A 24861-nucleotide genomic window follows, 5' to 3' on the forward strand; every position below is an offset into this window, starting at 1 on the left:
ATCGCAGTGTATCTTGATCATTTTTGTTACACGAAGGTAAGATGAAGACTAGAAGGAATGTGTATTTAACAACGCAATTCTTTCGATTGTTGCGCGATATTATTGACAATCCTGAAATTATGCGGAGCATTAGCTTTTATGTTCCGGATAGTTACCTTAGACAGCGTCAGCATAGACTGTTTCACATTCCAATATACAGCACCAACCTGCCAATGGGTATGCCTGTTGGAAGGGCTATCTCTATGTTGAACAATATTACTTTGAACATTGACATTTTTCACGTCTTTAAGGGAGTTTATCGTTACAAGATTCTCTTACTTTTTTTACATATTATTCTCTGAATATTATGTACACTGTTTTTTTTATATATATACCTAATTATTTCTATATGTATGAATTAACACATTCCATTTTGTAATGTATACCACACATTCGCCTGAGAGAACGCATTTGACAGCATTCAGCCTACTTTCATCCTTGTTTTTCCAAGTCCATACTTCGCTCCCATACATCAGGGTCGGGACCAGGGCTCCGTTGTGAACTGCCAATTTTGCCTCTTGTGACAAACATTTATTTGCCAAGGTTGATTTAAGTGCGCCGTTCACTCTCTTCCCGGCACTCACCCTCCTTTCAATATCTTTCTCAGTCATTACATCCCTAGTAAACATACTTCCCAGATACACAAATTCCTCTCCTTGTTTTAGTAAACTCCGTTCACAGTGATTTCACATTTGGCCTAAAATCCAAATCAAAAAATATTCTCCAATGACCTGTCTTTGTCATATTGTTAACTCGAGACAAGATCTGGACTTTTTTGGTTTAAGTTTACAACGATTTAAACAAGCACTAAATAAATAGTCCAGATCTTGTCTCGATGTCCCTTATGTTTGTCAACGCTTCTTTTCTTTTTTTTTTTATGTTTTAAACTATTCTTTTATTGTAATATTTAAACCCTATAAATTGTATACATGGACAATGTCCGTTAATAAATAAATACATATATCTTACACCATTAATTTTGTTAAAGACTATGAATTCATGATAAGTATATTTAAATAATAATAAGGCATTTGTATGTAGCTTCCCTGAGACTTTCTGGTAAACCTTGAAACACTTTTAAGCATTTATAGATCAGTTGTGTTGAGTTCCAGTTAGTCTCTCCTAAGAAGCCCGAAATCCTCTTCACTTCTCTATTGATGCTAAATGGTGGTGTTTTGTTCCAGATCGCGAATGCCCTGAGTTGGATAAACCTGAACTTGGTGACGTCACCGTTTCAGGAAGACTATTTGGTGACAAGTAAGAATATACTTTTTTTTATAATTAAAAAAAATAATTAAAAAATCTGTAGATGTTCTGTAGATAACTCTCTCACTGTTCTATGCCTTTCTCCCATAAAACTAAGTGTTTTTTTTTCAATTCAGGGCTGTTTACTCCTGTCCGCATGGATACCATGTTGTGGGCCTCCAAAGTAGGAACTGTCAGGCTGACGGGCAGTGGGCGGGACAACCACCGGCCTGCAAACAGAATAGTAAGTAATCTACAAATCTCGTGTAATCCGCAATACATCTTCCCTAATTTGCAATATGTCTTCTTTAGTTTACAACACATTTCGCCTGACTTTCCGAATCGCTAGCCCAAAGCAACAGTGAGATATCTCTGAAGAACATATTTTGAGATAATCGGACTTTGAGGTGTGCAAAGTAAATTATTTGAAGTAGATTATGAATATTATATTTTCATATATGTAAACTATCTTACTTACGAAAATATCCATTTATTTAATTTATTAACATACCTGCGTGTGTATCTCTAAATCGGAAATTTCTGGTTTATCTCACTGTTGCTTTGGGCTAGCGATATGTCTTCTTTTGTTTACAAGACATTTCCCTTTATATGCCACATTATGTCTTCTTTAGTTTACAACACATTTCCCTTAATATGCCACATTATGTCTTCTTTAGTTTATAACACATTTCCCTTAATACCCCACATTATGTCTTCTTTAGTTTACAACACATTTCCCTTAATACGTCACATTATGTCTTCTTTAGTTTATAACACATTTCCCTTAATATGCCACATTATGTCTTCTTTAGTTTATAACACATTTCCCTTAATATCCCACATTATGTTTTCTTTAGTTTACAACATATTTCCCTTAATATGCCACATTATGTCTTCTTTAGTTTACAACACATTTCCCTTAATATGCCACATTATGTCTTCTTTAGTTTATAACACATTTCCCTTAATTTGCCATATGTCTTATTTAGTTTAAAACACACCTCCTATAATTTGCAATACATATATTTAGTTTACAAGACATCTCGCCTAATTTGCAATATGTCTTCTTTAGTTTACAACACATCCACCGAGACCACGACCTGTGTATTTATTTATTTATTCATTTTTTTCCATTGTAAACAATGATTAATAATTAAAATAATATGACACTCACTGGGGTTACCCGTGCTGAGGACACTTAACAATATACTTTTTAAAATATTTTTACATGTGAGAATATACAAAGAAGACTTTATATACAGAGATAATTAACAAAATGTTCAGACAGTTTTAAACACTACGTATTCATGTTAATATTTAATTTATAAATACCTGTATTATTTATATTATTAAACGCACAATACAAGAACAAAAACATTACATAAACTATACATTTGTGGAGAAGTTGATTCAATATTGGTTTGGGCGAATGAGACAATCCATTTCACTTCTACCCAGCTCCACTATCCTTTTTTTATAGCCTTTTTGAGTTGTCTCTTTATTCCTCCTTAATAAAAAGACAGTGGTCCAGTTTTTAAGTTAAGCTCAAATGTGTAATTTTTATTATTTATTTATTTACTTCTTTTATCCAGTGACATATATACTGTCAAAAGAGAAAAGAATCTTGTACAATTTCTTTATTTCCATTTCTCCAGTCTATTGCCTGACGCCGCCGCACATCGAGCACGCGCGCCACTCCGCCCTGCCGGAGCAGGCCACCTTCGACCTGGACGCCACCATCCAGTACCACTGCCACACGGGCTACGTCACCAACGGCTTCCCTCGGGCCAAGTGCCTCGCCATCGAGGGCCAGGCCTCGTGGTACGGCCCCGACATCACCTGCGAACGTAAGTCCTGCGACATATCTGTAAGATCTAACTAAGATTCTTCCCTTTGTATGTAATGCTGTGATTGGTTTCCAGCAATCCGTTGATTTCAGTCCTCGATAGCTTTTTATCTGGTCATAAATTATTGCTGTTTATTATATAAGTACCTACATATGTACATATTCGTTTTTACACCATAAAATGCTTGAATTTGAATTTTATGCCTGTTATGTAAAAGCCCTCTGGGCGTATATAGATAGCAGGGGCGTGCGGTGGGGTTTTTAATTACGGAAGCAATTAATATATAAGTAATTGGTACATTATAATATACACTGCTCGTAAGAAATTAAAAACAAACTCAATACATTATACATATGATAAAAAATAAAAATAATAATTTTACATATCTAGTAATAAATTGTAATGACAAATCAACCAACTTCACTATATATACCATAAGAAAAAACTGCAAAGTATTTTGTGGCATTATATTTTATTTGACTAAAATTCAGTGAAAGTAAAATAAACATTATCTTGTTAAAAACATGACTTTTCAACGAAAGAGAATTGGTCATTATTTGAACCCAAAAAATCAACATATGTAATAGATTATAAACTTTTTTCTTATAACAAATCAACATTACATTGATGTTATGTTTGAAATAAATTCTAGATTTTACCTTGCATTTCTACTCTACCACAAAATAATAATTAAACTATTATGTCCAGCGTCAAAATACCAAAATCGCATTTCTGTGCTGCGCGGCGTTGCGTTCGCGTCGTATGGTAAACTTCGTGGAAAATAATTACATTACATTTTTTTTGCACCACAACAGGCCAGGAGGCCTAATTACAGTGGTGAATTACATCACAGAGCACCCAGGCTTGAGAAAAATCACATTTTAATTTTTTGTGTTCTCACCGGGAATCGAACCCGGAACCTTCCGTGCGTGAGTCAAGCGTCTGGACCACTACGCCACTGAGGCCGCCAGTAATGTATTGGTTTGTTTCGACTGCTTCCATTGCCTAGTGAGAAATGAAGTCTGCGCCTGCGCCTGGACTGCGCGTTCAGTGCGGCGCTGGAACGGAATCTCGAATTTGCTTCCATCGCGATCGTTCTTAAATTGATACCCAGCCAGCCGGTAGCGAGTACTCGCCGATCAGTACGCGCATGACAGCGCTGGTAAATGGGTGTATGGGAGGTTACGTTGCTTTTTGACATATTTTTATAAGGCGATAATAAAATTCCTTTACAATTTATCTCGATTATTAATTAAATTATTATTACATAATTTTTTTAATAGTAATTTAAATGTTAGGTATTATGACGGATAATAAATTTATTAAATATGCTATTTTATAAACATTATTTGCCAAAATGTAGGGGAACAATGGTTCCATGCGTTTTATGAACGGACCGCTCGTGATAGATTGTAAATAAATAATATATGTGCAACAATGCTTCGAGAATGTCCAAATGTTTGGAGACTAGCTGGATTTCCTCCCTCGGGAGTTATTTAGATCTAAATTTGTTGCAACAGAGAGAGAAAACAGTTTTGAGAAAGGAATATGGAAGTCAAGGTATTTACGGGGATTATGGCCTGTCATTGGCTGGTTTAAGTAGCCACTATACACACGGTGTAACATTCACCATTTTGCCCATGTTTAAACATATATATTTCCTCAACTTTTCTATTTGTTGAGTTTTTTGAAGTAAAGAAAATTTAAAGATATAGATTACACAAATATCACGGTGTCAGATTTAAATTTACACTAAAAATGCATTATGTAACTTAGTAGACATTATAATAATAAATATGTACATCTCCCTTCCCCTCCTTATCCTCTCTTCAAGCATTCTTGTCCTAATCCCGCCCAATTTACAATAACCTACTGTTCTTAAAAAAATATTTAAAAATTCTTTGATTATTGAAAAATATTGACGAGTACATGAAAATAACATTTTTATATGTATAAACTTATATGTATTTATTTGATATGTAATATATTTCCTTTACTAACTTTGTATACTAGAGAGGTTTCACTGTATATACTTCCGCAAATCAGCTTGTATAAATGTCTCCCTTGTTTTTAATAATTTTAAATCTTGATAACTCTCTAGGGGTGGACTCCAGCAATGACAACAAACATTTGGCCACACTCAAGATGTTGATGATTTCATTGTTGTCTCTTCCTTCCAGCGCGTTCGTGCGGCCCTCCCGGGGAGTTGACCCACGGCTGGGTGACGGCCGAGTGCCACACCTTCGGGTGCCGCGCCGCCCAGCACTGCAGCGCTGGCTTCGAGCTGGTGGGGAAGGCGGAGCGCTTCTGCCAGCCGGATGGGAACTGGGCTCCCAACGAGCTGCCTACGTGCGTATGTAAGTAGAGAAACGCGCGTTTACTTATAAAACATTGAATGCCGACTGCATAAATTTATTGTTTTAATATAGAGACAGGAATTTTATATATTATCAATGTGTGTACATATAATATTGTTTTTTTCTGTTGTAAAGTCTTATAAAATGTATTGAAAATATATGATCATGCCATTTTAAAAATAGTTTTTTTCTAAATTGCGGCATCTAAAAAATGAACTAAATAACATCAGATAAAAACAACTTTTTTTTTAGGCATTTCTGTCAAAAAATATCATCATCATCATCATTCCCTTTCCACACCTAATGGTGCATAGGGCACTGCATGGTACACCAAATCGCGGCGTATCTTGATCATGTTTGGCGGCCTCCGTGGTGTAGTGGTCAAGACTCTTGACTCACGCACGGAAGGTTCCGGGTTCGATTCCCGGTGAGAACACAAAAATTAAAAATGTGATTTTTCTCAAGCCTGGTTGTTCTGTAATGTAATTCACCACTGTAATTGGGCATCCCGGCCTGTTGTGGTGCAAAAAAAATGAAATGAAATGAATGTGTTTGTTACATGAAGGTAAGATGATCAGTCTTACGCTTCAGGTACCAGTCGAAAGATTTGAAATATTCTCGAGTGAAATCACCCTTTTAAATAAATATATCCACTTTTTCGGGAATCGAACTCGAGTCCTCTTGCATGGTAGGCAAACGTGCTTACCATTACACTACAAGGCCGATAACCGTTACTAATTAAACCAACATGCCATTCTTTTAATTGGCAACCCTTACAAGCACTGATTAGATTATAAAAAAGGTTTGATGTTGGGGGAGAAATAGATGAAAAAAGAGGGAGGGGATAAAGGGAGGGGCGTCAGTTTAATAGGTATAGGGTGGCTATTACAATGGAACGTCATATAATGGGCTATATTGAAAATTTTATTATTAATCAAAGGAATATAATTTTTCAAAGCCTTCCTAATGTGAAATATTTCCATATTATTTACTTTTAGCCCTTTTTTATTTGCACGTTAGATTTAAACTCCTGTATCTTAACATATTACAACATAGATGAAGAACATTTAAGAAAAGGTAATTTAGAAGTCTAGGTATTTACAGGGCTTATGAGTTTGTCCAAATTTACTCAAAATATTGTTGATAAATTACCTGGTCCATGAAGAAGTATACAAATTGAAAAAATAACATTTTCAGGCGTTGCCTAGTCTAGTATGTAGGTGAAATAATTCAATTAGATGAATCTCACCTGCGTAAATAAAGGTTTCAGCTCTTTAACTTCACAAACATCAACAGATGAAAGAATTGAAGGAATATAAATGTTCAAATATAGGCAGAATGGTGAATGTTACACAGTGTGTAAAGTGGCCACTTAAACCAGCCATTGACAGGTCATAAGCCCTGTAGATGCCTTGACTTCTATATTACATTTTCTTAAATGTTCTTCATCTCTGTTGTAATATGTTAATATAAACAGCTCCCCAGGGAGTTGAATCCAGTCCTTGTCTACAAAAATTGGGACAAACTCACAATATTCCTGTATCTTTGTTAAAGTCATGATTAAAATTGATTACGTGGTGAAGGTGTTTAGTGGATTTTGCATGTTGGTTTAATTGGTGTCCTGACGAAGAGGCGGGTACGTCTCGAATCCGGTAGACACGGAAAAGTCGATAAGTGGTTATATACAAATATTTAATAACATTTAACATACAAGTAATTATTTTAGTGCTTTATAGACAATAAATTAAACACAAACATTATTAAAGAAATACCTTCAAAATATTGTTTTTATGTTATGATTATTTACTGAATTTTTTAATGGCGCAATTTTGAAAGAACTATTATGTTTAGTGAAAAATTGTATGATCTCCTTCATTTTTACTAGCCTTCAAAAATTTTTTAATAATTAGTTAAATTTTTGTAGTTGTTTTTTTGATGAAATTATATTGTTAATCATTTCGGCAAAAATGTCGATCCAACTACTTGATTTAGTTATCATGGCTTATTTCTTTTTTCTTATTACCATGTGATCAAAAATAAATGGAAATTTCTAATTTGATATCCTCGCGCTGCACCAATTGTTTTTTTTTTATTGGAGTCACGTTGGCAGCACTTTTCTGACAATCTGTCAAAGTTTGACGGCGATCGGATGTTCAGTATTCTGTCAGCGTCTGTTTGAGTGAGTAAGAGTTGTGGTGCGATTTTCACAGAAATTTTGTGTGCCGAATCATTGAAAATGTTGAACAAAGCCTTTGGAGAATCGCGTATGTCGAAAATATGGGCATACGAATGGTATAAAAGGTTCAAAGACGTTCACGAATGCTTAGATGATGATAAACATACTGGACGTCCAACAACGCCAGTTACCAAAGATGCAGAGTCTATAGTGTATCTTTGTAATCACTAAGGAGAATTTATCTTCAACCAATTGTCATAGTGAAGGTATGGCTACTGTACCTTCCGATTTTTATCGTCCCCCAGGTTGGACTTGCCATAAACGAGTCGGGCTCTTTTGTTTGACAAGCGATTAACACATACGAATAAATACATTACGAATTTATACAACTGAGTTATATGTTGCGAACCTACCAATTCAATATTCTAAGGAATTAATTTGCCTATTGAATGTTGCGGACGGTAGTTTTGTCTAAATTTTTGAGCTAGGCGATAGTTGTTGGAGAAAGTCCAGAGAAGAGCAACTACAATGGTAGTTTCTCTAAGAAATAAATCATACGAGGACTGCTTAAGGGAGCTCGGGTTAAGTTCACTGGAAGAGCGGAGGCAGCGTGGCGACTTGATCTTAAGTGAGTAATATAATGTACCCAAGTTGAAATCGATGTTCACTATGAATGAAAACCGCCATCTCAGAGGTCACTCATTGAAACTAAACACTACTTCCTTCTCATCCAACCCCAGGAGGAACTACCTGACAAATTCGAGTTGTGGAGAAATGGAATGGCCTTCCCGAGAAAGTGATCGGTGCTAGTTCAGTGAATGTTAACTAGATGCACACAGCAATGTATGAGGTTTAATAACCATGGACACTTGATATACTTGCTAGTGTATTATTAATAATAATAATAATTACAAAAAACCTATACAATTCAACTACAAACTAAAAAACATTTCCCTTTCAATGGTTTTGTCAATAAAGGATCTTGGCATTACTTTAGATGGTTAACTCTCTTATCTTGAACTCATTGATAATATTGTACTCGTAAACAAATCTCTCAAAATTCTCGGTTTTATCAACAGAATGACGACGGACTTCAAAAATATTAATACCATCAAAACTCTTTATTGCTCACTAGTTCGACCCCATCTAAAATACGCTTCTCCTATTCGGTTTCCATTCTACAGGACTCATATTGGCCATATCGAGTCTGTCCAACACCGTTTTCTAAGAAAAGTAACACGGTTGCTCAGATTACAAAGGGGTAATTATTCCTATTTTGAAATAGAGCAATCTCTTAATCTGTCTTCATTGGAAGGAAAAACGTACAACTGTGGTGGACCTTATATGCATTTTCAAAATACTGAATGCTATAAGTGATATCCCATCTCCGTTGCAATCAATTTCTTTTCATGTTCCCAACCTTGTCACCAGAAGTCAATAGCTGCTATTTATTAAATCTTCTAAGAGCAACTTTTGTTTTAATGCCCAAATGTCCAGAATGTGTAGATCAGTCAATTCATCACACGAGTTGGAATTCTTTGGGATAGAACTTTACGAGGCTTTTCGTAGATCTCTTTGCGACTAAAACAGGGTGGAATGAAGTTGGATTGGCACAGTTTAGCTCGAAGTCTTATTTCTTTAGTTTTTATATATATATATTGTATCCCATTATTGTATTGCCCTTGTTTGTCTTTGCTACATAGTTTTATTTTATTTTTATTTTATTTTATTTAGAAAACATACAGTCATACAAAATCAGTATTAAAAACAACAATTTTTTAACATAAAAAGACCAATTAAGTTTTCATAAATTAAAAAGATATAAACATTAAATGTGACAAAAAATAAAAAATAAATAAGAATTTTAAGTGAAAAAAGGATAATTGTTGACATTTGCGTTTTCCATGGAGGTAATAAATTAAAATAAATAAAAATACCGAATGTACACTCCGAGCCATCCACGCACACACATGAACGCACATATAAAACATACACAAACATATACATTACATTTATGTTCTTTTGGTTCAGTTTCTTGTATTCATGTTTCTTCTTCTAACTGTTGTAATTGGCTCAGGCCGTATATTTAATAAATAAATAAATAAATTGCTTTCCCCTGCCGGTTACTTGTTGATTTATCTATTTGTGTTTTCCTTTTTTTATGCTGCATTTCAAAATGGAGGAGCATGAGAGATGGGTTGTCTAATCGAACGAATCGTGAACCAAGAGCAATAGTCTCCTCTCCGGAACCTAAATGGATTGCGAAACATTTAACTTACTTAGACATTCAATACCAGAATACAATATTAGATGTTTCACTAATTATTCTTCTATTTAATGCACTATCTATGCACCAGTGCACTTTAATGAGAATTCTCTAATAATATCACAGTAAAGCATTGATAATTCACGATGCACTTCACTCGCTTTCATGCTCTTTAGAAAAATGCTTTGTTTTATCCCGGGAATTAATCCCAGTAAACCCTTTGTAGACATTTGTTCTTAGACACTTAGATTCCTCGCCTTAGACTCAAATTTTCTTCTTTCCTACTGTTAATTCCTATGTTTTTGTTTGATACGCCTTAAAATATATCTAATTTTGTTTCTCTTCAAACTGATTGCGTTTTATGGCCTTAAAACATAATTATTATTTTCCATTTCGCTGGGTAATTACTACAACTAGGTTACTTCAAAATCAGCATTTTTGAGTTACCCACTAAAAACACAGGTTCGTATCATTCTCCATGAATGCTACAAATAGACAAGTCATTTATTTATTTATGTATAGCCCAATGGGCATTTTTAAGGACATATTTAAACATAGAAAATTATTATAAAGGAAAGTAGAAAGACACAATGGTATCTAGTAGACTTGGTGGGAGTGGAAGCGGGAGAGAGGTGTTTATAATTAAATTTGATTCAGTGATCGTTTGAAAGAAGACAGCTTGTTATCAAAGAAATCAAGACTGGTTTATTTGTTGGCAGACTTAAGAATTCTGGGCATAGGGGAATGAAAACCATGGTTATCGGTATGAAAGAGTAAGTTTTTTCCGAGGTTTCTAGTTGGGATATTTAATTTTATCGATCTCAGTAGTTCACGCGCATCAAAGAGTGAGTTGAGAATTTTAAATAGGACTAGAAGGCCGGATTTATTTCGACGGTCTCGAAGAGAAGATATATTTAAGCTAGTATCTAACTCATTATACGTATATTGGTCTCTGGGTAAGCCCAACCTCTAGCCTATCTTTCTTAAAAATCGATGTTGAACTGATTCAATATTTTCGATGTGAACATCATAATACAGATACCAGATAACAGAAGAATACTCTAGGTGCGGGCGAACTACGGAACGAAGAGAGTTTTAAGGGTATTGATATTTTTGAAGTCAGTTGTGCTTCTGTTTATAAATCCAAGGAGTTTTAAGGATTTATTGATAACACGTTCAATATGAATTGTAAAAGAAAGTTTAGTGTCAAACATAATACCTAAATCTCGTATACTAGACACAGATGATAATATTTCATCGTTCAGTGAGTCGTGCATTAAAATCGTCGGAAATAGGATTTTAATCGTAAAATTGTAAAATTAGATTTAATCGTAAAATAGGATTTTAATGAATCACAACTGTCTCATTTGTATCAGTCACGGAGGGGTATACAGATATGTGTTTTTAGTTGCTGAAAAAATGCTGATTTTGATGTTACCTAATTTTGTAATTTTCTGAATCTCATAGAAAATGTAACCCTCGTCAAACATTTGTTTGAAGGGACTCTTAGAGGTCAAAGTAGACAAATTGATTGAAAAAAATCTTTCAAAAATAGTGTCAATATCTTTAATATGTATATCTGTCTTGTTTACACATAATGGTGGATTGGGCACTGCATTATTTCCTAATTGCAGCATCGTTGATATTTTAGAGAAAGGAATATAGAAGTCTAGGCATATACAGGACTTTTGATCATTAGCTGGTTCAAGTGGCCGCGCCTAGGGGGTTGAATCCAGTCCTTCTCTACAAAAATTTGGACAAACTCAAAATACTGTTAAAATTTAAATATTTCGCATGTTCTTACATTCTTTTTTACCCTATCTGCCCCTAATAACACGGGGAGTTTTAGGATACGGTGAAATGATTTGTCACTTCAAAAAATGTCAGTTCAGAGAATTTTCAACTGTCAGCTGTCATTTCGAATGTCAGTCCAGAGAGAATTTAACTGTCATCTGTCACTTCAAATGTCAGTCCAGAGAGTCTTCACATTAAATTTCGATCCAGAGAACCACCAAACTTCAAATATCAGTCTAAAGAATTTTCAACTGTGACTTCAAATGTTAGTCCAGAAAAACTGTCATTTATGTCACCTAAATTAGTCAGTCTAGAGAATTTTCAACTATGACCTCAAATATCAGTCCAGATGCTTTTTAATTATGACAGGTCAGAGAACTTTCAAATTTTGAAATTTGAAATGTCAATCCAGAGAAACATCAACTATCATATCAAATATCAGTCCATATAATTTTCAACTATGACTTCAAATGTTAGTCCAGAAAAACATAAAAACTGTCATTTATGTCGCCTAAATGAGTCAGTCTAGAGAATTTTCAATTGTGATAGGTCAGAGAACTTTCAACTCTCATTTCAAATGTCAATCCAGAGAAACATCAACTGTCATACCAAATTTCAAATATCCGTCCAGAGAATTTTCAGCTGTGACTTCAAATGTTAGTCCAGAGAAACACCAACAATTTTCATACGCCACCTGAATTTATCAGTGCTGAGAATTTCTAACTAAAAACAACCTCAAATATCAGTACATAGAGCTTTCAACTGTCTCTTCAAATTTTAGATTGTCAGTCCAAAGAATTTTACCGTGACTTCAAATTTCTGTCTGCTGCTGATGTGCTTAAATATATTTAAACGAAAGTTAATTGTTGGCGCACTTAAACTTTTCCCAAATAAATCTAGTCCATTTTTGAACCCATTGAGACTACACATTGAGATCAGCTCTTGTGGCAGCTTATTCCAACCATCAACAACCCTATTGCTCAGGAAACGCTTCCGTGGACTAAGATTGAATCTCGTTTTCTCCAGCCTGAGGCTGTGGCCTCGAAGACGAGCATCTTGTTTAAGCTTGTGACTGTGGTGTATCAAATAAAATGTGTTTAGCAGGCTATGCAAGTTTGGGAATACCTTATATTAGACTATTAGAAAAGTAAAACAATAATATGCATGCTCAATTTATAATTCTGTAGTATTTTCTTCATTACTTAAGGATGCAACTTATACATTAATGTCTAATATTACTTGTTCAAAGTTCATAGTTGTAATAAAAATTATCTTCTGATTCCGTGTTTCTTTTATAAACCTCTTCGATGAATATATCTCTACCTTAAAGCTGAAAGTCACATTTTTGCAAAATTGAGTTATGAATGTCATTTTGTTCGTATACTCAACAACAACAAACCATCACGCCGTTTCCCCGTAGGGGTAGGCAGAGAGGATAGAACGCCATAACACTCTATCTTGGCATACAGACCTCGCTTCCTCTACATTCATACATCTTCTCATGCACGCAAACCGATTATTCCTACTTTTGACATGTCCATCTTCAAGTATTTGATGGACTTGATCGTGCCATGTCTTTCTCGGTCTTCCTCGTTTTCTGCATCCATCAACATTTGCATCGTAGATCCTTTTAGCCGTTCTTTCGCTGTCCATTTGCTCTACATGTCCAAACCAACGCAGCACCCCTTTCTTGAGTCTGTCAATAATGCATGTCTCAGCCATACACACTTCACGGATCTTGACATTTGTGCACCTATCATACATCGTTTTACCACACATTCGCCTGAGGGATCGCATTTCGACAGCATTCAACCTACTTTCATCATTATTTTTCCAATTCCATACTTCGCTCCCATACATTAGAGTTGGAACTCGTATACTCAGATTCTATTAATGCTAAACACATCGGAGTCCTCCGGTATACCACTACGGAAACAGCTCGTTCTAAGGGGCCGTCCATAGTAAAGGCCTAACGCGGTGGCGACGGCGGGCGCGACCCACCGAGCGATTTGGTGTCCGGCTGGACGAGCGACAGGCCTAGGGGGCCTATCTGGCGACAAGCAATTCAATACAGGGGTTGTGCGATAATAATACATCGTGCTTTCAACAAAATTCAACGGTTTGCTGGTATTAAAGCAGTGGATACCGAATAAATTCCACAAATTTTATAACAAACAAACTACCTCTGACGCAACAGATTAAGTCTTATTGTCATAATCAACCATACTTAACAATTATGTCATTTCTTTTGCCGTTAATTTCACCATTTTACTTCGCTTTTTTTTACACACTGTTTACTTTCAATTACTGTTTTATTGCTATTAATATCACGTCATTAAGTTTATATTTACCAGTTATTTTCATAAATAATTAATGTTTTCATTAATGGAATATAATTTAATGTTTTCGCCTAAAGAAAGGCAAAAACATTAAATAACGCACTTTTTTCATTCAATATTCTGCATTACTTTTTATACTAAAGTCCGAGGAGGATTTAGGGCGCAGGCTGGGCGGTTAGAATAAAAAACAATAAAGTCTCATAGTTATTTGATAGTGCATACTTAAAATGTTTTTTTCTTAAATGTTCTTATTAAAAGCTTATAAATCCATAAAAAAACAGCAATAAATTGAGTTTTTACTTGGAGAGATACATTTGAAACAGTTTTACAACTTCAAACTGCTCTCCCGAACAATATACCAAATGTGACTTCCAGCATTTCGGCTTTAAGGTACAGATATGAGAAAACCAACAAAGCTATTAATAATTTGTATTAATTATATTTTAAATTTGGATTTTTTACACATTTTTACGCAGTGCAAATAAATACAGTACTCAGCAATAAAGCTTTGTAGAGCGTCGTTTTTGTTATTTATCCGTGATGACAGAGACGACTCTCTACGAAGTCGGCAGTCTCTTTCTAAAGCCTGGTGTACTTTATTAACTGCCGAGTACTGTAGATATCGTTCTGTATTATTGTTGTACTAAGATTAGTAGGTGAGTAAAGGAATCTCATTATTAGCTGATTCCGAAATTGTTGAACTAAGAATTGTTACATAATTTAATTAGTGCCTAAATAAATATTAAAAATCTACAAAGTTGCAGTCTATATTCGTATTACATTGGTCAGAAAATGGTACAAGATCTTGAGCAGTTTTTTGTACTATAAATCTTGTGCCAAATCTTAAGCCATATCATCGTGACTAACTGTTACGCGACTGTAACATTACAACCTTGCCCTGACTAAACATTCTTTGGCTGTGACAGTACCACTTCAGCTAGACTAAACATTATGGATGTACCTTACAATATCACAGCAACTACCCTTTCCTCGAGTGTTACATTATTTATTTTTTTATTAACGGCTATTGTCCATTTATACAATTTAAAGAGTTTTAATATAACAGTAAAATAATAGTTAAAAACATTTTAAAAAAAGAAAAGAACAAAGAATAGTTCTTCATTGTTTCTCAATCTACAAGTCGGAATATGGAATTTTAATTGTCCCAGTAATGATGGAACATCGATTATACCATTTAGTATGCCGAACATATATATGGAATCAATATTAGTTCTACGTTTTTGTGGACTAGAAATATTTAACATTGACTATATCAGCATAAAAATACATTAATACATAATTACAAAATTGGCGGCTTCCATGATGTAGTATTAAGACGCTTGGCTCACGAAGGTTCTGGGTTCGATTCTCGGCGAGAACGCGGAGAAAATATCTTGAAAATGTACAAAAAAAATAATAAAAACGCAACACTTTGAATGACGTCACTGGTTCGTATGAACCATCCAATGATATGAGAGCTTTGAAGGATATCCGGTTTGGTCACCGTAAACGAACCAATGGGAAGAACTGTCAGAGAACAACCTCTGACGTCACACGCGGAGTTATTTCAGAAATACAAAACTTTAAAAAATCATAGCTCTGATAATACGATATATAAAAATAAAAAAAATAATAATTTGGCTTACTTAAATATTCTATTAACAAATAAAAAATAAAAAAAACTGACACTGAACTTCCTCATTGAGCCTCAAGGCATGTTGTGGTGTGAAAAAAAAACTCTTCAAGAAACATTACAATATGGCCCCGACTAACATTACAATATCGCCCCGACCAACATTACAATATCGCCCCGACTAACATTACAATATCGCCCCGACCAACATTACAATATGGCCCCGACTAACATTACAATATCATCCCGACTAACGTTACACTGTGGCAGTGGTGACGGCCGTGCAGTGCCCGACGCCCGACGCGCCGCGCCACGGGCGAGCAGTGTTCACATCGTGCGCCTACAACTCCATAGTGAGCTACGAGTGCAAGTACGGCTACCGCCTCGTCGGGGACAACACTCGCCGCTGCGGGGCAGACAAGAAGTGGAGTGGCCAGCAACCAGTTTGTAAAGGTACATCTATACATGGTTTTTCGGGGCCAGACCGCGAAACTTCAGAGGAACATTCCTCGCAGTAGGCTTTAAAAAAAATCCTAATAAATTTTTTCCAAAAACTCATTTAAAAAAAATATATATTATTTCAAAATGGAGTAAATCTTTGATTTCTCCCCAACAATTTTATTTTGAGATAAAACCGTATTTGACCAACGAAGCGATACGCACCAGACGCGGACAAGCGAAGCGGCTGGGTAGGAGAGAGGTAGGGGTTTGTGGAGGGACTGGTTGTCCGAGAAATTAAGGATTGAATACACTTTGAGATCATAAAAAAAATTTAAAAATGATTTTTTTAAAGCTTACCACGAGGAATGCTCCTCTGAAATTTCGCGGTCTGGCCCTGAAAAACCGTGTATAATACTTATATTTTTAGAATTGATGGTTTACAGCAGTAAATCACTGACAAAATTCACTAAAATTACTCGTCAAATCATCCAGTACTACTACTAATGTCCACAAAGAGCCTCTCTGTCGGCTGCCAGCTCTTGGGCATCTTCCCAGGTCAGGTACACATCCCACAGTTCTGACGTGAACTGCCGACTAACAGTCCTCAATGGACGTCCAGGATTTGAGAGAGTCTGATGTCTTGTAAAGAAGGCAAGCATGATTAAGGGAATCCGCGGTATATGACTCAGCTAACAGCATCGCCTCCACCTGTAGTCACAGGAAGTTTCTGCATCTGTTCTCTCATTTCTTGTCACAAATGTGATAATTATTAAAAAATCATGTTTATTTCGATGATTATCAAAAATGGGTGATAATTACTAATAGTTTAAACCTGATGTATTTTTTAATGAAGTTGCGATTAATTTCACGCTTGCATAACACCTATTCTCCTCTATGGATGCGAATCGTGGCACCTCTGAATTCTATGTAAAGGACAATATACTACTACATGAGTTCAAAATCAATATTGCAAAAACCCATGTACTGTGTAACACTTCATGCCTTGATGCCCAAAATTCCCTGACTCTATCGAACCAAGCCATCGAAAGGGTCGAGAGTTTCAAATACCTGGGAGTTTATGTTACGGAAAATGGCAGCTTTCAAAAAGAACTAGGAGTGCGGCTAATAGCAGGCGCCACATTCAACAGTATGAAGCTTGTCTGGAGATTGTATATTTACTCAGTGAAAACCAAATGCCGCCTATATAACGCCTGCATAACACCCGTTTTTCTCTACGGATGCAAATTGTGGCACCTCACCAGGGCCCAAAACAGCAAAATTCTGAGTTTTAGGTGTCTCGGAAGAATCTTGGGTGTGCGGTGGTTTGACTTTGTGAGGAATGAAGTAACAAGAGAATGGACGCAGCAAACTCCGGTGACAGCTGTCATTAAGCGAAAGCGATACAGTTGGCTAGGGCATATGCTGCGGATGCCTCCTGAGAGCCTTAACCACGCTTGCCTACTTTACAAGGCATCAGATTCTGGACGTCCACTGCTGACAGCATCTCATGTTGTCCCATACATTTCTAGGCGAGTGGCTAATCTGCGCCTAAATTCACTGTACGCCATCAACAAATTATTCCGCAAAAAAATTGAAACAATTTTTCTGCGTTCTAAAATGAGTATAGCAATTCATGTCTTGTTTGCGTGTATTTTGTATCTGTTTACTTCGCAAATGTCAAAGCGGAACTAACATTTGCCACCATTTGCAAAAGTCATGGCATCTTCCATATATCTGATTTATCAGTGACTCATATAGAATATTTTTCACATTGGATGTCTTAAAAGAGAAATAATGTATGCAGATGCAGGAGTAGATGAGACATTTGAGTTGTTCGCAGGATAAATTGATCATAAAATTAGAGTTGTTTGTAATGTCAATTGATTATTGATTGCAGAAATAAACTGCGGCCATCCAGGCAGGCTTTTCAATGGTTGGCTTGAGAATATCGAGGCCGGTACCGGGCTGGGCGCCTCCATTATCTTCCGCTGTCACGACGGGATGCGCATGGCGGGCAACTCCAGCACCGTGTGCCAGTTGGATGGCACGTGGAGATACCCGCTACCCAAGTGTCTAGGTGAGATGCTATTATTATTTTTCCCCCCAATGGCATTTATTTATAAATCTGTAGGAATTAAGCTTGAGTTTGAGAGATTCCACACCAGTTGGAGTTGGCAGAAGAAAACAACGTTGTCAATAATATTCCTAACAAACTGTAACTTAATTTAAAATCAAATACAGTTTTTGCTACCATTTGTGTAATTGCCACACGGTCATGAGAAAATATGACAATACCCGACATAGTTCATATAATTCGCTAAACTAACATGGAAAGGGACAATGGGAACAGTAGAGTAAAATTAAATTAATTAATTAATTCAATTAAAAAACATCTAGCTAAGTAAACTAAATAAATACAGAACCTTCCAAACATATATAACTTAAATTACCAACAAATACTTGAAGATGGACATGTCAAAAGTCGGAATAATTGGCGCGCGAGCATGAGAAGATGTATGAATGTAGAGGAAGCGAGATCTGTATGCAAAGATAAAGTGCTGTGGCTTCTATTCTCTTTGCCTACCCTTACGGGGAAACGGCGTGATGGTTTGTTGTTGACTAATAATATTCACATTGCTACACTGCTGCACACTATTTACTAAATTAACTGCTTGATTACTTCAGCTAAATTGCTACTATAAGTTTATTTTTTATTCTTATATAAAAAATATTAAGTGTTTATAGAGATTAGAGCAAAATTTGCCAAAAATGCATAAAAATAAAAATAAACTACTTTTAAACGTCACAAGTTCATGTGAACGATAACCAATCAATTATAGTGTTGTTATAGATTTCCAGTTTTTAGGTAGCCATTTTTTCAACGTTTAGTGTATTTTGACAGGCACAGGATTCCACTCTTAAATGGCGGCAGCGCAACTCACCACCGTCAACCTGTGTCGTCATGGCCAATTTAACAACAAAATTTTTGTCTTAGTTTGATAACTTTAAAAACCACTGAACAGGATTTTTTTTAAGCTCATGTTTACCACGAGGAATGTTCCTCAGGAGTTTTGCAGTCGGGCCCTGAAATACCGTGCAAAAGATTGCTTTGAGTTACTGCGATAAATTAATATGGTTTCTTAATCGGAGATGCATCATTCTAATATTATTTTGACGTCAATTTCCAGCCCCCTGCGTGGTGCCCCATGTGACGCAAGGACGTGTGATTCTCGTACCGAGCAATATATCCCAAGACACTAATGAGACCATTCCATCAGCGGCTCCGACAACGCAAGTGATTGGCTCTTCTACTATGGTGCATCATGGTAATTAAAAGATAGTTATATTTCAATTACATTTCATATGGATATTGTTACTACTAATTATGTTATTAATTCACCTATTCCAAGACTGCACAGTCTAGGGAACCAGATCAGTTGTATTGACATTTTTCACATTAGCCAAATGAATTCATAATTTTAAATGGGATCGTCATATATTTAAACTTTGTGATCGATTGCGGACTCTTGTGAGTACTTTTTATAAGTTATCTTTTATTTGGCCTAAAATCACTCTTAAATTTATTTATTTTTCTTTAGTAGAATCAATAATAAGATATGGTATAAAGTCGCGGGGACATTCGACTAAAACTAATATTAAAATGATCCAGGGTCTACAGTATTCTATAGTTAAGCGAATTGTACCTGCAGAGATTTACGAACAAAGAAGTAATAATGATCTCCCGTACAAAACAATCAAAACTCTGCCTGTTCGAGGACTACTGTGGCTTTGCATCATTTTGGAACAATTTAATAGTAATACATTCAAGTTTCCTCTCAAACATAACCATAATACACGCTTCACGTCTAATGATGGCTTTGTAGTACCAAAAGTATGTAATAAATATGGAAATAGAACTCTTAAATATTTAGTACCTAGAATTTTTGATTTATTACCAAAAGAACTTAAATTTAACTCACATTGTAACAAGAGCAAAATATGAGAGTGGCTACTCGATCAAGAGTTTATATATGAATAGTAGCTTAGGTGTAAATATTTTAATTTTTCATATATTTTCTTGTATTTAAAAAATTAATTTATATATTATTATTTGTATAAACATGTTTATTCTGATCTTTCCGGCTGTTAATTTTTATATGTTATTCATTGTTTTTATAAATGTTAATAATATTATTAAGTCAGTATAAATATAATCTTCACCAACAAGCTACAAAAAGTGGCTTGGTGGGATTTTAGTTTTAGTAAAAATATAACAAGTGATTTTTTTTTTTTAAATTGTAAAAATGTATATTAAAGAAATAGTTTAGGATTCTGTTTGCTGTTTAAGTATTTATGTTCATTTGTAAAAAGAGAAAAAAATAAAAAAAATAAAAAAAATAAATACACGCCAAATATATACTTATATAAACATATGACTAGATATTTGTTTTTTTAGTTTTAATTTTTTTTTTTTTTTGAATATTTAATTTTTTAAAAAGGTTCGTTATTTTTTTTCTTTTTATTATTTATTTTAAAAAATGGTTGAGAACCCCTGAGCTCTTATCAGGATACAGTTAGTATTATACCTAGGGAATTCAATATACATTGCAACAATACCAACAAATCAATCGGGTTGTGGTCCTGTGGCTAGTGTCTCGGACTCACGGACCAAAGGTCCGTGGTTCGAATCCCACTCTACCCCAACTCGATTCCATATTCTAATAGTAAGTTATTTACAACTCGTTGAAAATGGCCCTCAAAATTAAATATTTGGGTAAATCATAAGAACGCAAATATTTCTTTTTACAAAAAAAAAAAATCATTTATGATTTTTGCTATTTTGTATATACCTCGTTATCTTTATTTTTATTATTATTTTTTTTTTGTTATTTTTTTTTTTGCCTTAGTATGTTAAGTATTAAAATCCAAAGTTATTATATAGAAGTATAAAAAACTGTGTAATATGCATAGATATATTTTTATTATATTATTTTATAATTTTGTAATAGAACGCTGTTATGTTAAATGTATTTATGTTTATGTTTATAAAAGGCATTTTTGCCGTGTTCTCACTAATAAAAAAAAAATTAAATAGTACAAATTTTCTATGACATGTGAGTCGCTCTTTTCCAAGGTTCATCTAGCTTTATTTCGAGATATTTAAAAAAAATGTGTAGAGACCTCTGTATTTTATATATTGACGCTGGAAAGGAAAAAGCAAGAAATTTTTTGCAGTTACATTGTAAATTAGGACATGTCACGTGTACAACAAAATGTTGAAAAATCAATTGAATCTAAATACATTTAAAATTATTAGTGAAGTAATATCGTCAAGTAATACTGTAAATAACTCTGATTAAACCAATCCTGACATATGCCTCTGAAACCTGGGTTATGACAAAGAATATTGAGGGAACCATTGCAGCTTTCGAAAGAAGAATCCTCAGAGTTATCTATTGCCCGTGAGAGAAAACAACCATTGGCGTCGTCGCTACAATAGAGAGCTATACGATATCTACCGAGCGCCTGATGTAATCAGCTCCATCAAGGTGGGGCGCTCGAGGTGGGCTGGCTATTTAATTAGAATGGACGACGAAAACTTCATAAAACGCCTAACCTCTTTGTGCCACAAGGACGACGAAGACCAGGAGGGCCCAAAATGCGATGGTTGGACTGCATCAGCGCAGAAATGACAATGTTGGTAGTGAGGAACTGGAGAGGAAGGACAGCAGACTGGCAAGAGTGGAGGAGACTCCTGGATTCATCCAAGGCCTACCCAGGGCTGTTGAGCTTATGATGATAATGAATATTGTCAAGTAATTGCAAGAACGCAAACTTAAAATTTTTAAATAAAATTTTAATTCATTGCCAAACGATACTTAGATGTTATTTTTTTTAATAATTCAACACCTTTCGATAACTTGATACTTGGTACAGTACATTCTAGCTAACAACGCCCTGAAGGTAACTTCACACAATACAATTTTAGTTAGTATAACACCCGGTAGGCGGGTCGCTGGGTAGCAAAATAAGTACAGCACGCTGAAGTTAACTTCGCACAGTAAATTCTAGTAAGTTAAATACCTGCTAGGTAGCGCTAAACACTACATTTGTAATGCTAGTGGTAATGTGCGTACGTATATTTAAAATGGTATGATTTACGATCGCTATCTAAGTCTTACATTGTGGTCAACTGAGCCAAAAAACCATAGATTTTATCTATGGATTTCATCTGTCAAGTCATAAGTCTTCGAGCAGAAATTGCCTGGTTTCGAATAAGGCCTGGTTCCTAATAATAGATTTAATAGCAGGTGTGAGTTTTCTATTTCTGCTGGATGACTTATTTTACAAAAGTGTTTTTTTCATCTATTTTTAGGAGAGGCTCTGATAGTTTTATGCGAGAAGAATTATGAGTTCTTATCCAATAATCCGGCAGTCACTTGCAACAATGGAACATGGACCCAAATACCCAAATGCCAACCCGCCAGGTATGGTCATAAAGTAGACTTAATGGGAGTGGAAGCGGGAGAGAAGTGTTTATAATTGAATTTGATTCAGCGATGGCAGACTTAAGAACTCTAAGCATAGGGATATGAAAACCATAGTTAGTTCTATAGTTATCGGTATGAAAGAGTAAGTTTTGTCTGATGTTTCTAGTTATGATTTTTAATTTTATGGAGCTCAGTAGTTCAGGCGCATCAAAGAATGAGAGTGAGTTGAGAATTTTAAATAGGACTTGAAGGTCGGATTTATTTCGATGGTCTTGAAGAGAAGATAAATTTAAGCTAGTTTCTAACTCATTATACGTATATTGGTCTCTGGATAAGCCCAACCTCCAGCCTATCTTTCTTAAAAATCGATATTGAACTGATTCAATATTTTTGATGTAAACATCATAATATGGAGACGAGACCAGATAACAGAGGAATACTCTAGGTGTGGGCGAACTAGAGAACAGAAGAGAGTTTTAAGGGTATTAATATTTTTGAAGTCAGTTGTGCTTCTGTTAATAAATCCAAGGAGTTTTAAGGATTTATTAATAACATGTTCAATATGAATTGTAAAATATTGTTTAGTTTTAAGTATAATTCCTAAATCTCAAATACTAGACACAGATGATAATGTTTCATCGTTCAGTGAGTAGTCGTACATGATTGGATTTTCCAGACAAAAAAATCTCATAACTTTGCACGTACTTAAGTTGAGATGTAGATTATTGGATGAGCACCAGGTGCTAAAAGACAGTAACTCAGATTGTAATAGTGAACAATCGGAAGGGTTGTCAATCTGTTTGAGAATCTAAGTGTCGTCAGCAAACAGACGAATGTTTGATGGGTGATGTTTTTGTCCTGACCCTGACTAGCCTATCTGTAGTCAAATTTAGTTTTAAGGATTTTCCAGAGATGGCACCGATGCAGGGAAGGGGGAGGGGATACGGTACGGCATCTATAATGTATAATACTTATCTTAGATATTTGTGGACAAAATGAATCTCTACCCATTTTTTTTATGAAGCTATAAAAATATATTTATTATTGGTTACTTGAAATCTGAAACAGAAAATCATCTCTACTGGAAAATTATGAAAATGGCTATTGCCCCACTTTGATACTAAAGTCTTCATATTATGTCCCTAAGGAGTAAACATTTTTTGATTTGTAAATTTGTAACGGCCGGGATTTCGTGAGCAATGGTATAGGGGATTTTAGAGCTGTCGATTAATGGAATTATTGACGTAATCTCTCCATAATCTATTTACTATGCAATGGGTATCGCAAATCCGCCTAACTTCTTGACTCTAGATTCTGCCTCTTTTGGGTTTCCCTGCGATCGCCTTTGGTACTTTCATCTCTGACGTTCTGAGCAGTTATTTGGTTTTTCTATCTAGTTTTTCTATTTGATTTTTTGTATTTTTTATTTTCTCTCTATCTATCCTCGCCTCTGTTGTATACACCATGATTTGGTCTGACACACGTTTTGTATATCCGAATTATGTTTCCAATAATCATGTGTTCATTGTACTATACGACATTTCTTAGGCATCCAGATGTTAACTAACTGAGCTGGATATGTTCTCACCATCACTATGGCAGCATCATCTGCATGGCATGTGATGTTAATGACCTTATCTCCCTTAGTGGATTCACTACTTTTTAAAATTCTACTCTGTAATTCTCTTCTACTTGTGTAAGAAAAGGTTTTAGGCGCAAATATTGTTGTATATTTAGTTATAAAGGTGCTAAACTTGCTTTGTTTCTTTGTTGTTCTCAATATGTGTTATTTTCTAAATGCTCATATTATTTATGTCCCGGAGTTGTTGTAACTCCTAAGAATGTAATTCTTGTAAAATACTTTGTGTGTTGTTGATTTATAAATGAAATAAATAAATTATCTAAGTGTATTGAACAAAATAATTTCCTTTACATTACGATAGGAGCCCCGAATGGTGGTGTTTATTTTGATGTAAAATGTGTTGATCTTTGCAGGTGTAAAAGGCTTCCAAAACCGCCAAAGAACGGAATGGTTGTTGCTCCTAAAACGGAGCACGGAATGAGGGCACGCTTCCATTGTAAAGACGGCTTCTCGCTGAAAGGACCAGAGTTACTTCTCTGTTCATTTGGCAACTGGACCGGAGAGATGCCCATTTGCCAGGAAGGTATGCTAATTTAACTTTTGCAGTGCCATTTTTTATTTATTTATTTACTTATTGTTTGTTCATGCACA

At 35.1% G+C, this 24861-nt stretch overlaps 1 protein-coding gene across 1 annotated transcript; it reads left to right on the forward strand.

Annotated features, from left to right (window-relative positions):
- Window positions 1-1223: 1223 nt before the first annotated feature.
- Window positions 1224-24861, forward strand: LOC148270734 (protein lev-9-like; the record flags this gene model as incomplete). The annotated part of the gene is made up of 9 exons (XM_088242250.1): window positions 1224-1296; window positions 1422-1528; window positions 2940-3131; window positions 5312-5488; window positions 15967-16149; window positions 18035-18214; window positions 19326-19463; window positions 22514-22625; window positions 24624-24861. Coding segments are annotated over 9 exons (1346 nt in total), but the record flags the coding sequence as incomplete, so codon positions are not given.

This window comes from Micrasema longulum, unplaced genomic scaffold, assembly GCF_059751315.1.
Source record: "Micrasema longulum isolate JH-2025_06_02 unplaced genomic scaffold, ASM5975131v1 h1tg003518l, whole genome shotgun sequence".
Taxonomy (NCBI): Eukaryota; Metazoa; Arthropoda; class Insecta; order Trichoptera; family Brachycentridae; genus Micrasema; species Micrasema longulum.